Here is a 16,884-nt window from a genome sequence, read left to right as displayed (position 1 = left end):
TGTCCTTCATCAAAGTTTCTGCAACGTGGAAAGATTTGACTTTTGATATTACTATTATGTAAATACCTAAAACTTCATACGATGAACATAAATGGAACAAGTCATTATTTGTGTACATCACGCACATGTTTGTTTTTTTTTTTGGGCAAAATCTGTGTGTTCATTTTCATGGATGTAAAACTTAAAGGATTGTGAATGATGGGCAAAATAATACAAAAAAAATTTTTTTCTTTTTTTTTAATTTTTCCCCCCTTTTTAGAAAATATTATAAAAATATTATCAGCTAAGAAATAATCTGTCTCCAATGGGTTTACTAGCGAACAAAAGCCGGCATCTTTATCAACATTAAAGAGCTGGTCATCCAGCAACATTTTTTTTCCACAATGAAATTACAGATCACTTTCGTTCTCGCGTTGTCTCTGGTAAACTTTTTTGCATTTTTCAAACGTGCAGCGATAGGAATAAGGCCTGGCTGATGCTGGAATAACAGGTGGCTGATGAGGTTTGATGTGTTGAAGTTTTGAAGTTTCTTTTCCTTCATGACAGAATGTTTGCATTTGCCGAAATGTCTTATTTTGAATCAGCGGGGAGTCCCACACGATCCACATATCCATCCTCACTAGGGTCGCGTTGTATGCTGGAGCCTATTCCAACTGACTTCGGGCAAGAGGCGGGGTACACCCCGGACTGGTCGCCAGCCATTTGCAGGGCAATAACCAGTGCCTTGAATGTGATATATATAATAAATTAGTCAATTTAATAAAAACTGCAAATACATGTAGATTTATTTACATATTTGTAAGATCTTTCTTCATGGACTATATATATGTAGTGTATGGTCTGTGGGTGCACCACTCTGATCTCAGGCAAATCTCAGGCACCCCAATTGAAAAAGATGTTATAATAGACTCTGAACGCTTCAAATTACTGGTGTGCTACGTTGTCATGAGAGAACCGAAGTGTGATTGTCGTTCCGAGCCGACCACTGCTCGCCTCTGAAGCAGTGTCACTTTTCTCCACCAGTAAACAGGCCTGGTGAGGGATTCCTGCCCCCTTTTGAGAGGCCCGCCAGCCTGTTTATGAGAAGGATGAGTGTGTGTGTGTGTGTGTTTGTGTGTAGTTCAGCAGAAGCCAGCTCATGTTGCAAAGTTTTCACAGTAGTGTCGTCAGCTTGGGTGGTTTAAAAAAAAAAAAAATCTCTTTTGCAGCCAAACAAGTCACTTCACATAGCCATGTGTTCAATTGATCTACTTCTGTCCGGGGCAGCTCCTGTCAGTGGCACAACTGGGGCGCAATGACCTGTCGTTTCTTATGTAAACTTTCAGCTTGCCTTCTACTGATTACTTCATTAAAGTATTATCCGCTCACCAAAACAGCACTACAGCCCATTGTTGCACCATGAGAAAAGGCATCTTTGAATAATTAGCGGCCTGCCAGTAGAGTGGCCTGTGATGTAACAGAACTAACATGTTTGGCGTTAAGAGTGCCTCATTTCCATTGGACACCGTGGCACATTGGGGCCCCTTCATGTGTAGTGTACCATGCACATCCCAGTGCTGGGGACCTCCCAGCTGGCCTATCATGGTGGGAGAGATGACACAATCACTTCATTTAACACTTCATGTAAAATAAAACAAGTGTTTGAATGATTTATATTATTGCTGCGGTGAAATACAGTATGCTTCACAGGGGTGAAGGATATCAAGTCAATGAATGGGCACAGATTAGAAACGTGAGACTCCTCCTTCTGGCATGTCCTCATATTGTGAATTGGTTCACCTTGTTGCGCAACCTTACTGCTAAGCCGTACCCCTAAATTGTCTTACAGTTCAGTGCAACTGGCTTTTTTGGCGTGACTCCATAGGCTGCGTTAGTTAGCAATGCAATAATAATACAATTTGTAACTCAAAGTAAGTAAGTGTAATTTAAGATGTATACTGTACACTGATTGCTGATGCAATAGAGTCAGGTTTTTTGCAGGGGTTATGTCCAGGACCACCTGTGAATGACCCATGAGTAATTGATACACCCAGAAAAATGTCTGTTTTTCACACACGGCTCTTTCTTCAAACCCTCCTGCTAACTTGATGTTGACGTTCTCAGATTAATGACTAACATTTGCTATAAATAAGTGTCAGGTGTGATGTGTGATAAAAGAGTTTCAGTTAAACTGAAAGGAAAGGTATACAAAACTGTGATGAGACCAGCCATATTGTTTGGTTTAGAGACAGTCCCACTGAGGAAAAGACAGGAAGCAGAACTGGAGGGAGCAAAGATGAGAATGCTGAGGTTCTCATTGGGAGTGACCAGGATGGATAGGATCAGGAATGACTACATCAGAGGGACATTACATGTTAGAGACCTTGGCGATAAAGTCAGAGAGGCCAGACTGAGATGGTTCGGACAAGTCCAGAATATATTGGTAGAAGGAGATGAGGATGCTGAGGTTCACATTGGGAGTGACCAGGATGGATAGGATCAGGAAGAACTACATCAGAGGGACATTACATGTTAGAGACCTTGGAGATAAAGTCAGAGAGGCCAGACTGAGATGGTTCGGACGAGTCCAGAATATATTGGTAGAAGGATGCTGCGTTTAGAGCTGCCAGGTAGGAGACGTAGAGACCAAAGAAGAGGTTTATGGAGGGCATGAGGGTAGTTGGTGTGAGAGAGACAGATGCAGAAGACAGGGTTGGATGGATTATTATTATTACATTTATTATTAAAATTATTACATTTGATTCAGCACCAGAACTTCTTATTTCTTCTCTCTTCAATCGCCATTGTTCACTCGCAACTTAATCCAGGATTACACTGAATCCGTATATTAATTTGCGCTTACCTTTCTGTAAGTTTTGAGGCCGGATTGACTGTCAAAATTTTGCTGTGCAAAATTTTTTGCATTACGCAAAGAACCTCGTACAAAAGTCAAAATCTAATGGCTTGACGAAAAAAAGAAAAAAACGTTCTCGAAAAATGAAAAACGTTCTCAGTGAAGCAAAATAAGTGCCATTTCCTACAACATGCATAGTTTATATTTCATTTATTGTGATTTACTGGCTGATATATTTAGCAGGCTGCACAGCGGTCTAGTGGATAGCATGCAGACCTCACAGCGAGGAGACCAGGGTTCAATTCCACCCTCTGTGTTGGGTTTGCATGTTCTCCCCATGCATGCGTGGGTTTTCTCCGGGTACTCCGTTTTTTTCCCACATTCCAAAAACATGCTAAGTTAATTAGCGACTTCAAATTGTCCATAGGTATGAATGTGAGTGTGAATGGTTGTTTGTCTATATGTGCCCTGTGATTGACTGGCGACCAGTCCAGGGTGTACCCCGCCTCTCGCCCCAAGACAGCTGAGATAGGCTCCAACAACCCCTGTGACCCTTGTGAGGAAAAAGCGATAGAAAATGAATGAATGAATGAATATATTTAGCAACAAGACGTCAATTCTTCAATAAATGTGTTGCCGTCGGGGAAGCACACATTTGTTTAACGTCTGAGTTGAACCAAGCTAACCCAACAAGTAACACCACATCTCATATGCCATCATGGTAAAGTAGTTATTTTAGGAGTAAGGTGCTGGGACAGGCAAGTGAGTAGAAATTGTGTTATTTTACAACAAATGTCCACTTATCACAGCCAAGAATACGGTGACATTTTCTGAGCAGCTAAGCGTGGTGTAACCAACCATAGCGGATGATTGTTCACCTCATAGACAAATGTCCACTTTGCGGGTTCAACTCAGGCGTTGTCTCCGTCCCTGTCTACTCGCTGTAGTGCAAGTGAGTGGGCCGTGCAAGTGCAACATGTCATGCTCTAATGCAATTGCCTCCAAATATGAATGACAAAGGTAATTCACTGAGAAAACCTTCAATTAGGGGAGGAAGCTGATATTATTGAAACATTGTCCCTCTGCGACCCTTTGTTTCGGTTATGAAACACTTTCTACAAAGATATTGATTGATGTAGAAGTATTTTGACGATGACAGAATATTTATTTATTTTGTCTTATAAGTTGTGCGAGAATTCAGAATTTCTTTCAGGTATGTTACACCCGCAAACGTAATAACTGGCCACAAACGTAATAAACCACAAACATAATACAAATCTGCAGCTTTGAATGTAATAATCCCGCAAATGTAATACATTTTCCACAAACGTAATAAAATTTGCCTACTGCAAACGTAATACTGAATTCCCTGCAAATGTAATAACTATTACATTTGCAGGAAATTACATATGTGGGAAAGTGAAAATCTGTAAATGTAATAACTTTCCACAAATGTAATATGAGACAAAATAATTATCTTTGTGGTTGTTGTTGTTTGTTCTTTATTCTTTTAATGAGGGAGAAGGTGTAGATGTCATTTTGAGGATTTTAACATAGTAATTCTTTTTTTTTCTTTTTTTTGTGGAAAAAATATTATTCAAAGAGTATCATTTGAAAACATTAAATTAATTTTTAATTATTAAATTATAATTTATTTTAAATTAAAAAAGATAACATAATTGTGATAATTGCAATTGTTTTAATAAAATTATTATTACTATTATTATTATTATATTGTATTATTTATTTTGATTATTTTTTCCCCATATACACATAAAATCACACATACAATAATATACTGTAACTAAAACGCACATGTACGCCCACAAACAAAATGTAATAATTTCTCATCAGTAGGGATTCAAATACTTATTTCCCTGACTCAAATAGAAATTAATTTATGACCCATATAACAACACAGTGAGAAAACTGTGCCTAGTAATTGTAAACTTTATTTAACAGAATATGAAGTTGCTGTCTTATTGGTGTTGTGCAGCAGTAGACACATATGCGTGTTCCTTGTAAAATGTAATTTAAAAAAAAAATCAGCATTTTTCATGGGCTCCATGTACAAGTATGAACTGATATTGAAAGTGATGTACACGTGATTGTACGTCTAAAATCTCAATATAGCGATGAACATGTGTGACGCAGATAACTCACGTTGCTGATGTTATCTCTCGTCTGGAATCCGAATAAGGTCCAATTTCAATTCTGGGTTTCAAATCAAAGTTAAACAGTCGTCCGTCAAATTTCTTATATGCATGAAATCAAAAATGGAAAAAAAACGATAAAAAAAAAGTTTTGTGTTTGGGGTTTTGGAACAAATAGTATACCATATAAATTTTTTGTTTTATTTAGAAAAATTAATGAAGGAATTACACGTGTGTTAAGAAATAGTTATGTTGCCATCTACTGCTATAATGTGTTTGTGAGGAAGGGTGAGCAGGTAATTCCAAATCTAAAAAAAAAAAAAACAAAGAAAAAGTGTAGGTCCAAATTTATAGTGGCAACCCGCTACAAATAAATGGATGGCTTTTCCAAACACCATACATTTAACTGAGTTCATTTATATATATATATTTTAGTTTTGTGACAGGAATCCTTTTAAAATTAAAGTATAGTCAATCAAAGTACCTGTCTGGATTCATAAACTTTCATTTCTTCCTCTGCCTCTCCCAGCACAAATTACAACCACAAATGCATCTCTTATGCTGTGCCTCCCTCAGGTATTGCGTGTTACCTGTCTGGTATTGGGGTTTTTCTAGTCTGTGTCATTCCCACAGACCAAAACTGAGGCGAGCATAAGAACTCATAAACACACGGTCTCCTACAAAGGTCTGTTACTTAGCTCCCAAGCCCAGTCACACATCTGCCTCCGCTTAGGCCCCAGGTCCCCGCCATCCCCACACACCTGTGAAGAATTACAGCCAGCATGTTTGAAGAAATACCCTCCCTGGGGTCACCTCAAGAAACCCACACAGGCAAAACAAGGACTTTGATATAAAGGCGGAACAGCCGAGTTGAATAGTTCAGTTCCAAGCTGCTTTAAGTGTATTATTTTCAGATATGGAGATGGATGTTGGTACCTTAGGCGGCTACGGCTACATGACTTGGTAGTGATTACTGGAATGAACATTTCATTTATCAGGGGATGGTAGTTGTCAACATGGTCAAGAAAAACATGAATTAAAACTGAGGTGGCATCAAACAAAGGTACCAGTTAGATCTCATAGTAAGTCTTTTGCTTGATTGGTAATTTAAGTCCAGTTTGGCCAATATTATCTGTTTTAAGTCAAGTTTTAGAATTATTCATTCATTCATTTTCTACCGCTTGTCCTCACGAGGGTCGCGGGGGGTGCTGGAGCCTATCCCAGCTGTCTTCGGGCGAGTACACCCTGGACTGGTGGCCAGCCAATCACAGGGCACATATAGACAAACAACCATTCACACTCACATTCGTACCTATGGACAATTTGGAATCGTCAATTAACCTAGCATGTTTTTGGAATGTGGGAGGAAACCGGAGTACCCGGAGAAAATGTCTGGGCACTAACCACTCGACCACCGTGCAGCCCTGTACATACTCCTTTTTCTGAAAATTAAAAAATTTAGAAAAATATACAGACAGTATACAATATACAGTATAGAACTAAACATCAGTAAAGAATGAGGTAATATCAGAATCAGAATGCCCTTTATTGTCATTTTACATATAGTAGAATGAAATTGCAGCAGCTCAATTTTCAGTGCAAGACAGTATGACAAAATATAGAAATTAGAAGAATAAATGAAGAATAAATAGAAGAATAAATAACAAAGGGTCTACATTGTAGAGGATGTTTGGTTGCCTTTATTACATTGTTGAGGGAGATGATGGCTCGAGTTATGTTTATTATTTTTATATTATTCATTATTATTATTTTATATTATTATAAATATTTTTATATTATTAACACAATATGTTAATGTGGTGGATATTGCACAGTATACAGAGATTGCACATTATTTCAGTCATTTTTAATATTGCACATTTGTAGAGTTCAGCGTGGTTATGGCTTTGGGAAAAAAACTGTTCTTCGGTCTGGTGGTCATTGTTTTGACACCCCTGTAGCGCCTTCTCGAGGGCAACAGGTTAAACAGTTCAAAGCCAGAGTGGGAGGTATCCTTGACAATCTTTGTTGCTCTGCCGAGGCAGCGGGAGGTGTGTATGTTCATCAGGGAGGGGAGAGGGCAGCCGGCAATCTTCTGTGCTGCTTTAAGTATTCTCTGAAGCTTCTCCCGGTCCGCCAGGGTGCAGCTGCCGTACCACATTTTGATGTTTGATGCAGTATGTCATCAGGCTCGGAGGCGGGACGTGGGTGGAATAAATTAAAACAGGAAGCACAAATCACAGGAAATACATCTGGAAATAGGTGCAGATTCTGCAAAATCTAAAATGTTTCATGTGCGGGTTGTTGTGTGTAGCTGCTCAATACAAGGAACAATAGTAATGTGAGTTGTGTGGTCGTATTTTTTGCTTTAAAAAGTTTTGGGAAAAAATATTAGCAGCTGAGTGCAAAATTAGTTATGCACAGGTTTGCTGTGGTGGCATTGTGGAAGTCATCAAGCATTTGAATCAGCATTGCACACAAAAATCACATGAGAAACTCCCACAGGGACGGCAAAAAGTCATTATTGGAGACACCCTTTGATAGCACCACTATCTTATAGCAGATCACGACTTAGACAAACAACTATGTTTTCAAACAATACCATAGGTATCACAAGAGATCAAGATTGTTAAGTGATACTTAAAAAAAGTAAGTTGGCATGTGTCCCATGCGACAAAAATGTGTTTGAGTCAGGCAAAATGTGCAAACAAAGATGAGTGAACACATACACGGGCAGAAAGAGTCTTGAACCAGTCATGATGTGCTATATATATCACTATATGGACAGTTACTATGGTACACGTAATGTCATTGGATGCTCATATCACCTTGTACTTTGGTACGGGACAAAAAAAAAAAAAAAGTATTATGGAAAGCAGGAAGTGAACAAATGTAACAGTTACTGATTTAATTTAATTTAATTTAATTAGGAAAGCAGGAAGTGATTTACTATGGTACCCATTATGTCATGGTATCGTCATATCACTTCGTACTTCGGTACGTGACAAAAAATATAAAAATAAAAAATAATAATTAAAAAAATAATTAACTATATTAGGAAAGCAGGAAGTGAACAAATGTAACAGTTACTGATTGTAAAAGTACCAGATGAAGGGGTAGGATTTAATAAGCTTTGCTTCTTCCTACTCCTTTTGGACATGTGGAACTGTGAACTGATTATGTGATGCATTCAATTGTAATCTGATGCATGTTCCAATGAAATAAAACCATTACCATTGCCGTTTATTTTCCAGGTGTACTATGACTGTGGTGCCAAGGTGGATGTGGTGGATACCCAAGGATTGATTCTCTCCCCTGGCTTCCCTTACAACTACTCTTCTGGGACACATTGTGTCTGGCAGTTCTTTGTACCTGTTGATTATCAGCTTATACTTGAGATATTTGACTTTGATGTTTTTGAAAGCCACAACTCCGCCGCACCGTACGCTGTCATTTCTAATTCTGAAGAGGACAGCGGAGAAGACGAGGTGACATTTGCACCTAAAAGGGTAGCGTTGAATGAAGCTTCAACAGGAGAAAGAGATGTGATGGGTGAGAGGGATGCCAAAAATATCCAGAAGCCCTCTCAGGACATTGAGATGAAACAGGTGGTGGTCCAAGAACAGTCCACAAAAATGGAGATTGCCAAAGTCTCAAACTCAGCCAAAAGATCTATAGATGGTTCCTCTGGTCGAATATCCGCCCCTCCTGATTATCTCCCCCATCCTGGAGCTGTGTCCTTTGGAGATAGGTCCTTCAACACAGCCTCCTCTTCTCATCTTAAGGCAGATATCGAACCTAGTTCCAACCCAGGCATGACTATGGTGGATACCACTGTAGCCTGGCCACAATCCAGTGACACTCCTGCTGCGAGCGCTGAAACCCAGCAGTCAGTGCTTGATGCCTGCCCCCATGATGTCCTCTACATCTCAGACCTCATCACGTTCTCCTCGAGATTCTGTGGGTCAAATCGACCTCCCAGCAGCCAGCTAGTTTTTGGCTCTAGCCAAGAGATGGTGGAGGTGATCATGGAACTCATCACTACCACTCACTGGGGCCGTGGCTTTGCCCTCCTCTTCCACTACAACAATATGACCAAGCCAGGCGGGGAACGGAGAAGCTTGACGTCTACATCCACCAAGGCCGACTCTCTGCTGGCTGCTGTGAGTGGAGCTGCCTTCTTCGCTTTGATACTGACGACTGTCGTCTGTATCATATTCAGGTAAAAATGAAATTCTAACAAAATTCCATCATCTTTCAACCTTTTTGACTACTGAATACTTTGGGTAGGTAGTGTTCATATTCATTCATTCATTCATTTTCTACCGCTTTTTCCTCACGAGGGTCGCGGGGGGTGCTGGAGCCTATCCCAGCTCAGGGCTTTACATTAAAAACAAAAATTACTTGCCCATGGGGAATCCTTAAGGTGAGAACTACTTGCCCGAACTTGCCCCATGTAAAATGATTTTTCATCAGTTTTTGGTGTTTTCCTTTAGAAGTTGTTGAAGAATTAGACGATGTTGACATGGACGCCATGATAGATGTTTTAACGACGTCCTCGATACATTAATATGCATGTATGTACTGTATGCGTGTTTGCTTGTCTGCACTTCTCTCTGTGACACGCAGGCTAGATGACAAGAGGGTTCACTCTGCATCTGTCTGTGCGCATTGGTTCTATAAGAGGAACGGACGGAGACAGTGGGCTCTCACCTCATTCAGCCTTTTTTGTGGAGGTGGGGCTACTAGCTACTACCCCAGCTGCAGTTAGCACGGAGTTAGCATACACTAACATGAATGACAACACGAAAGCCATTTTAAGATGAACGCCACAGCCAAAATGTGGGAATATTTGGTTTGAAATAGAATGAATACGGTGAGCGCATTAAGACCAACGACGAACGTGGACAGTTTTCTAAACTGGGGGAAAAAAGTGTCACTGGAAGTGCTTGGGCAGGCATTTAGTTGGCAAAAATAAACAATAGTGCAAAATGGTGGGCGCCAATAGAGTTGATGGCTGCATTGCAAAAACAAAAAACCCATTCAGTCCCTGAAAAAAACAATTTTTGATACTTAAATCCCATAATATACCTCTGTTATTAAACACATGAATTCAGTGAATTTGACATATGAAAAAATAACAACTAGGCTGCACGGCGGTCAAGTGGTTAGCGCGCAGACCTCACAGTTAGGAGACCAGGGTTCAATTCCACCCTCTGTGTGGAGTTTGCATGTTCTCCCCGTGCATGCGTGGGTTTTCTCCGGGTACTCCGTTTTTTTCCCCACATTCCAAAAACATGCTAGGTTAATTGGAGACTCCAATGGGTATGAATGTGAGTGTGAATGGTTGTTTGTCTATATGTGCCCTGTGATTGGCTGGCGACCAGTCCAGGGTGTACCCCGCCTCTCGCCCAAAGACAGCTGGGATAGGCTCCAGCACCCCCACGACCCTCGTGAGGAAAAAGCGGTAGAAAATGAATGAATGAATTGCAATAACATTGAATAGAGGGCAGCACGGCAGTTGAGTGCTTAGCGTGCAGACCTCACAGCTAGGAGACCAGGGTTCAATTCCACCCTCGGGTCATCTCTGTGTGGAGTTTGCATGTTCTCCCCGTGCATGCGTGGGTTTTCTCCGGGTACTCCGTTTTTTCCCCACATTCCAAAAACATGCTAGGTTAATTGGCGACTCCAAATTGTCCATAGGTATGAATGTGAGTGTGAATGGTTGTTTGTCTATATGTGCCCTGTGATTGGCTGGCCACCAGTAAAGGTTGTACGCCGCCTCTTGCCCAAAGACAGCTGGGATAGGCTCCAGCACCCCCGTGACCCTCGTGAGGAAAAAGTGGTAAAAAATGAATGAATGAATGAAAATTGAATACTTTGTAGCACAATTATCAACCACAAAAATGTTATATTGTGACGAGCCTAATTCAAAAGTTGGCCTTAATTTGCTTATGCTAACCCACCTAAAAAGTCATATCCCTGATTTCTTGATTGAAAATAGACTAGTCTAATCCTCCACATACACAGGCACCAATTTGTTATGTTGACTCAGCTGGAAGCCTCAGTTCGTGATGTGGTGACCTTCAATGATTAGTTCGGTTTGGCAGCAACTGTGCGGCTCCCTTGATGTGGACCATTCTCACCATAGTCAGCGGTGCATTCAAGGTACAGCACCTGGCCTCAATTCCAGCACACAAAAAACAAGAGATTGCAATGAAAGTGAATGGGCGGGGAAGTGGGGTGGAAAAGGCACCAACAAGGAGAAGGAAAACTCTTGTGTGCAATGAGCTTGGTGCCAGTAGTATTGTTGGACAATCAAGGGGTATAATTTACTTGCTTGTCCATCTCAGCGGACAATAAACACAAACAGAGAGGACTTTAGAGGGTTTGTAATAAAATCTATTCAAACAACATGACTAATCCGCATCCAGGAATTTATGCGTCTTTAGTTTGTTGTGGAAAAACAACCCACTTTAAATGATTTGTGTTCTTTTATTGCAGTTTTAGTGCCTAATCTGTCAGTGCAGTAACTTCTCAGGTTATTGCTATTTATGACAGGGACATTGGCACCATAAAATGAAAGTGTTAACAAGAACAAGGAGTTATTTTAAAAAAAAAAGAAGAAAAAAAACAGGAAATGCATTATCAGAAACATCAGGCTCCTGAGCAGCAGTCTTTTCCTATGAAATTATTCCTGGTTATTTATAACAAGTACACACAAATCACAATGATAAAAGTAAGATCTTGCATGTCGTAAAGCACTCAGCTTAACTCCCGAGGTTCCCTTCTGGTAAGAAAAAACATCCAAAGGTGGGAGAGAGAATCGCAGCAGGGGTTTCTCTCAATTGACTGGTGGATGCTAATGTGCTTAGTCAGCTGTAAGAGCAATTTTTAATAAGTGGATACTTGTTTCAAGTATTTCAGCATGCTTCATTGCCTCATTTGGACTTAAGAAGGAGACAGAAACACAACTGAAAATGATTGAATAGACAAGCACACACTTAAATACTAATACTAAAGAAAGTCCGGTACACTGTACACAGAACAAATGGATATAAAGTACAGTAATAAAAACACCGAATACACAAAAATCCTTTAACATGCTCAAGTACATCGGACAGTTATATGTAATGATAAAGAGTTTTGTGATTTCCTACTGTGACAAGTACCCTGAAGAGGACAGTTGAGTTTGCTGATGTTATTTTAGCGTGGTTCGTTTTACAGTAGTTTTATATTTGCTATATTTTTAAAGAGATTGTTGAATGGCCACCTGGTTGTTATCCTTACAACATCTGGGGAGACGTTATTATAGGTTATCATATGGTTTGTCTGGTATTAGGCCAGGTATCATGCCCCCAAGGTCTCGGGCTGATACTGGCACGCGGGGGCATGATACTGGGCCTGATACCAGACCATCTTATTATCACATAGTATTTAATCATGAGCTTATTATCACGTACTATTTAATCAAAAGACCATTTTGTTTCCAGAAAATTTTCAGTTTATTACATGTTTTATATCTAAACAGTGTAAACACAATTGCAAAAATATTTCAACAATAATATTTTATTAATATTTTATTAATAATATCTTATCAATGACAATTAAAGATCCATTAATCAAGTTTGGGTTTTTTGGTGACTGGAGAAGCACTAGGCACTAAGCACTCATGCACTGTTCTCTGATTGGTTGTTTCATGGGCACGATACCAGAGCAGCGTGCTCTGAGTGGACAGCTACGGGGGCTGATACTGGACATGGTTAAACTCTATATTTCATCAGTATCACTGCCCTGGGCTTTGACACAGTATCATTTCAGCCCTTTACCGTATCATTCATGGGCGGTTTCTAGGGTACAGGGCCAATTAATACTGTAGTATGTGATAATGGTCAATATCCTTAATTATGGTTGCAACAGCAATTGAGACTAGTGCAGGCCAGTGTTATTGCATATGGACCATATGCATATGCATATCTCATGTCTTGGTTACCTTGTTAGGCTTCCTCATCCATGAAAATATTGGTTTTAATACTTTTGGTGTGGGCATTTAGGCCTTTTTTTGTCACTATACCCCTCAATTTCAATTTCCAAAAATGGTAACATAAACCTCTAAAGCAGGGGCCTCAAACATGCGGCCCGCGGGCCAAATGTGGCCCGCAGGACACCAGTTTGAGGCCCCCGCCTTGATATGAAAGTTTAATGTTATGATATGGATGCTGTATGGTATCATGTACCCAGAAAAAATTATTACGTTTGATTAATGTTCATGTTAAAGGTTAAATAACTGTTAATAGTTATCCTCCCTGTCCGTGTGGAAGTGGTAAGTTTTTGGCTATTTAAGTTTAAAGGAAATAACTTGAAGGCTACCGTTTAGGTCGCTGGCTCTCTAGTTTGCGAGTTAGCATGTGTCTCAAGACCCTGCAGTTGCGCAATATGTTGTAAATAAAAAGAGTATAAATGTGACTATAGTCGTGTTTTGTCATGTCTACAGGGCTCTAATAATGCTTTGTTCATTTTAATCTGAAAAAAATAATTTGTCTACCCACCAACTATATGTGGTTTCTTAAGTTTTTATTATTTGCTGTTTTATTATTATTATATTTATTTATTTATTTATTTATTACTGATTGATTGATTTTCTTTATTCTTGATTTGTTTATTTATTTTTCATCTTATTTTGTGTAGAAAAATAAAAAGTAAGATATTTGAGAACAGTGGAATGTTTTACCAGAGCTTTTCTTGTAGAAAATTGGAACCAAGGCGAAGTTTTTTTTATTTTTTTGTTTTTAATAAATGCGTTTTTTGGGTTTTTTTTTGTAAAACCTGATGTGGCCCAGTCTCATCCAGACCCGAGCTCCAGTGGCCCCCAAGTAAATTGAGTTTGCTTTAAAGAATCATATTAATAAATTGAAGGTTCTTTTGTTACCTGGCTATTACTGAGGGATATAGAACATATCTCTTAAATCAATTAGTTTTATTTATTTTCTCATTTTAGTATTAATAACTAAAGAAACATCTATGGTTTTCGGGTGAATTTTGACCCATATATTAATGTCAAGAAAAGGTAGAAAAAGTTCTAGCAAAGAACATGCAGGAATGACATACATGTAACTAAGAAATGACTCTTTATTCTCCTAGTTGTGTGTAACAAAGTAGAAGTAGTAGTAGTACACTGGAGACCTGTTGGTTTACATGTATAAACCTTTCGACTCTGACTGTACGGTAACCGATCTTTTTCAGACAAACCGTCTTATATGCGGGTCAATATGGTATTTTTTGCTGTCTATTCCTGGTGGACCCTTGACCTTTTGTTGTGTTCAGTTTGTTGTTTGGATGAAAAATACCCAGGTCGTATGTTCAAGGCCATTATTATTGGTTCCCTTTTCAGCATTAATACTATAACAGCGATTACATAGAATTGAACATGACATTGCTGTCGCTTGTTTTGCAGACCCAAACTGTGTCCAAAACGAGACAACTCCTGTGCATCCACCAGTTCTGAGGTACAAACACAACTTTATTCTTTTGTATTATTTCCCTGGAAACTGGAAGTGGTTCCGACATTCAGAATCTACCGGAAACGTTAAGATATTGGCCATTGCCATAACACAAAACAAGGAGACACGGCAGGAAGTGTTTGCGTTCATCCATTACAACCATTGATATTGTTTGACAGCGCTTACTAGTTTGGCTGAAATTGTACAAGGAGGAAGCACTATTCACAGGATTAAACCTCCGGATGGGATAGGAAAGCAGGAAGTGAACAAATGTAACAGTTACTGATTGAAATTAAATTAAATACTTAAACTATATTAGGAAAGCAGGAAGTGAACAAATGTAACAGTTACTGATCGAAATTAAATTAAATACTTAAACTATATTAGGAAAGCAGGAAGTGAACAAATGTAACAGTTACTGATCGAAATTAAATTAAATACTTAAACTATATTAGGAAAGCAGGAAGTGAACAAATGTAACAGTTACTGATTGAAATTAAATTAAATACTTAAACTATATTAGGAAAGCAGGAAGTGAACAAATGTAACAGTTACTGATTGAAATTAAATTAAATACTTAAACTATATTAGGAAAGCAGGAAGTGAACAAATGTAACAGTTACTGATTGTAAAAGTACCAGATGGAGGTGTAGGATTTAATAAGCTTTGCTTCTTCCTACTCCTTTTGGACATGTGGAACTGTGAACTGATTATGTGATGCATTCAGTTGTAATCTGATGCATGTTTAAATGAAATAAAACCATTACCATTACAATAAGTCATTCATAAAAAGGCCATATAATTAAGAACTTTGGTTAGCGCCATCATTTCAACCATGCTATGTTTTTATGACGCTTCTTTTGAAAAGAATTGAATCGAAAAGAATTAGGAACCGGAATCACTCAAATACAACAACGTTTGACGTTGACCTTGTCATCAGATTTTGGATCAACAGTTGCAATATAAGTATTTATTTGTGACAATAAAAATTCTCCTTCTCTCTTCAATTGCCATTGTTCATTTGCGACACAATCCAGTATGCCTCATAAATATGTTTCACATCAGTATTTATCAAAAATGAATGATATGCCAATGACGGATGCAGTAGGAGTCACATCACATCTTATGAATGAGGTGTGTCTTCTGCTGAGCATCACGTATCTCTACCGAGCACCTAACTACAGTACATCCAAGCAAGCCCTGCCGATGTCAGGTGATGTTGAGTGTGGACTCGCTGACTGGTAGGATGCTGTGTTGTAGATACCCGAGGGAGTCCAGAACACTGGGGAAGAGGTAAGTGAGCTGCAACCAATGGCTGAGAATCAGATCAACCAGGAAGGGATCAGGGGGCAGGACCACAGCAAATACAGTCCACCACACACAGGTGAGCATATCTGACTATAATTATCAATTATTATCATACTCAATTAGTATCAACTCAATTTCTTGTTTCTCCTAATATTACATATTTAGGAAATAGCTTTTTTTCCTTTTAATATACAGCTGCATGAAAAGCTTTGGGCACCCCTGGTCATTTTTAAGACCTTTATAAATCACTAGTTTTTGGGATCAGCAATTTCAGTTCAATATATCATATAGCAGACAAACACATTGATAGAGGAATGGTCAAAAATACTTTCAACAAGAATCCAGACCCTTATTGGAAGCTATAGGAAGCGTTTATTTCCGCAAAAGGAGTATTGACTAAATATCGATGTCATTTTTTTGTTGGGGTGCCCAAATTTATGCACCTGCTTACTTTCGTTTAAATAATTATTGCACACTTTCTGTAAACTGTCTACAAAAAAGAAAAAATATGATCTCAGGGAAAAACTAAAATTGAAACACTTGTATGCTAGGACTACGTTAAAAAGCCATAACATTTCAGTATGTGGAATCAAACTATGGAATGGATTGAGTAAGGAACTCAAACAATGCACAACGATGAGCCAATTCAAGAAACAATACAAGCAGTTGATTATTAAGTTTTAAAAATTATTATTTTTTTTAAGACTTAAACTATATTAGGAAAGCAGGAAGTGAACAAATGTAACAGTTACTGATTTAAATTAAATTAAATTGAGAAAGCAGGAAGTGAACAAATGTAACGGTTACTGATTTAAATTAAGTTAAATTAAATTAAGAAAGCAGGAAGTGAACAAATGTAACAGTTACTGATTGTAAAAGTACCAGATGGAGGGGTAGGATTTAATAAGCTGTGCTTCTTCCTACTCCTTTTGGACAATTGTAATCTGATGCATGTTCAAATGAAATAAAACCATTACCATTACCAAATCTGATAAACTTAATTTCACTTCTCATCCATCACTGTGTTTGTCTGCGATATGATATATTAAATAACTAAAATTGCTGATCCCAACAACCAGTTTCCATTCCA

General features: G+C 38.7%; 1 protein-coding gene across 1 annotated transcript in view; it reads left to right on the top strand.

The window, feature by feature from the left end:
* The window catches only part of LOC131128316 (uncharacterized), a 35,609-nt gene that overhangs the window by 6,951 nt on the left and 11,774 nt on the right, over positions 1–16,884 (top strand). The window contains exons 2-4 of the mRNA XM_058071039.2: positions 8,241–9,208; positions 14,441–14,492; positions 15,747–15,870. Coding sequence (XP_057927022.2) covers positions 8,241–9,208; positions 14,441–14,492; positions 15,747–15,870 — 1,144 coding nt within the window. The remainder of the gene's footprint in view (positions 1–8,240; positions 9,209–14,440; positions 14,493–15,746; positions 15,871–16,884) is intronic.

Source organism: Doryrhamphus excisus, linkage group LG3 (genome assembly GCF_037039965.1).
Source record: "Doryrhamphus excisus strain RoL-2023G ecotype Guam linkage group LG3, RoL_Dexc_Guam_v1.1, whole genome shotgun sequence".
Taxonomy (NCBI): domain Eukaryota; kingdom Metazoa; phylum Chordata; class Actinopteri; order Syngnathiformes; family Syngnathidae; genus Doryrhamphus; species Doryrhamphus excisus.
Note: the sequence above shows the minus strand (reverse complement) of the source record. Positions and strands in the feature narration are given on the sequence as shown.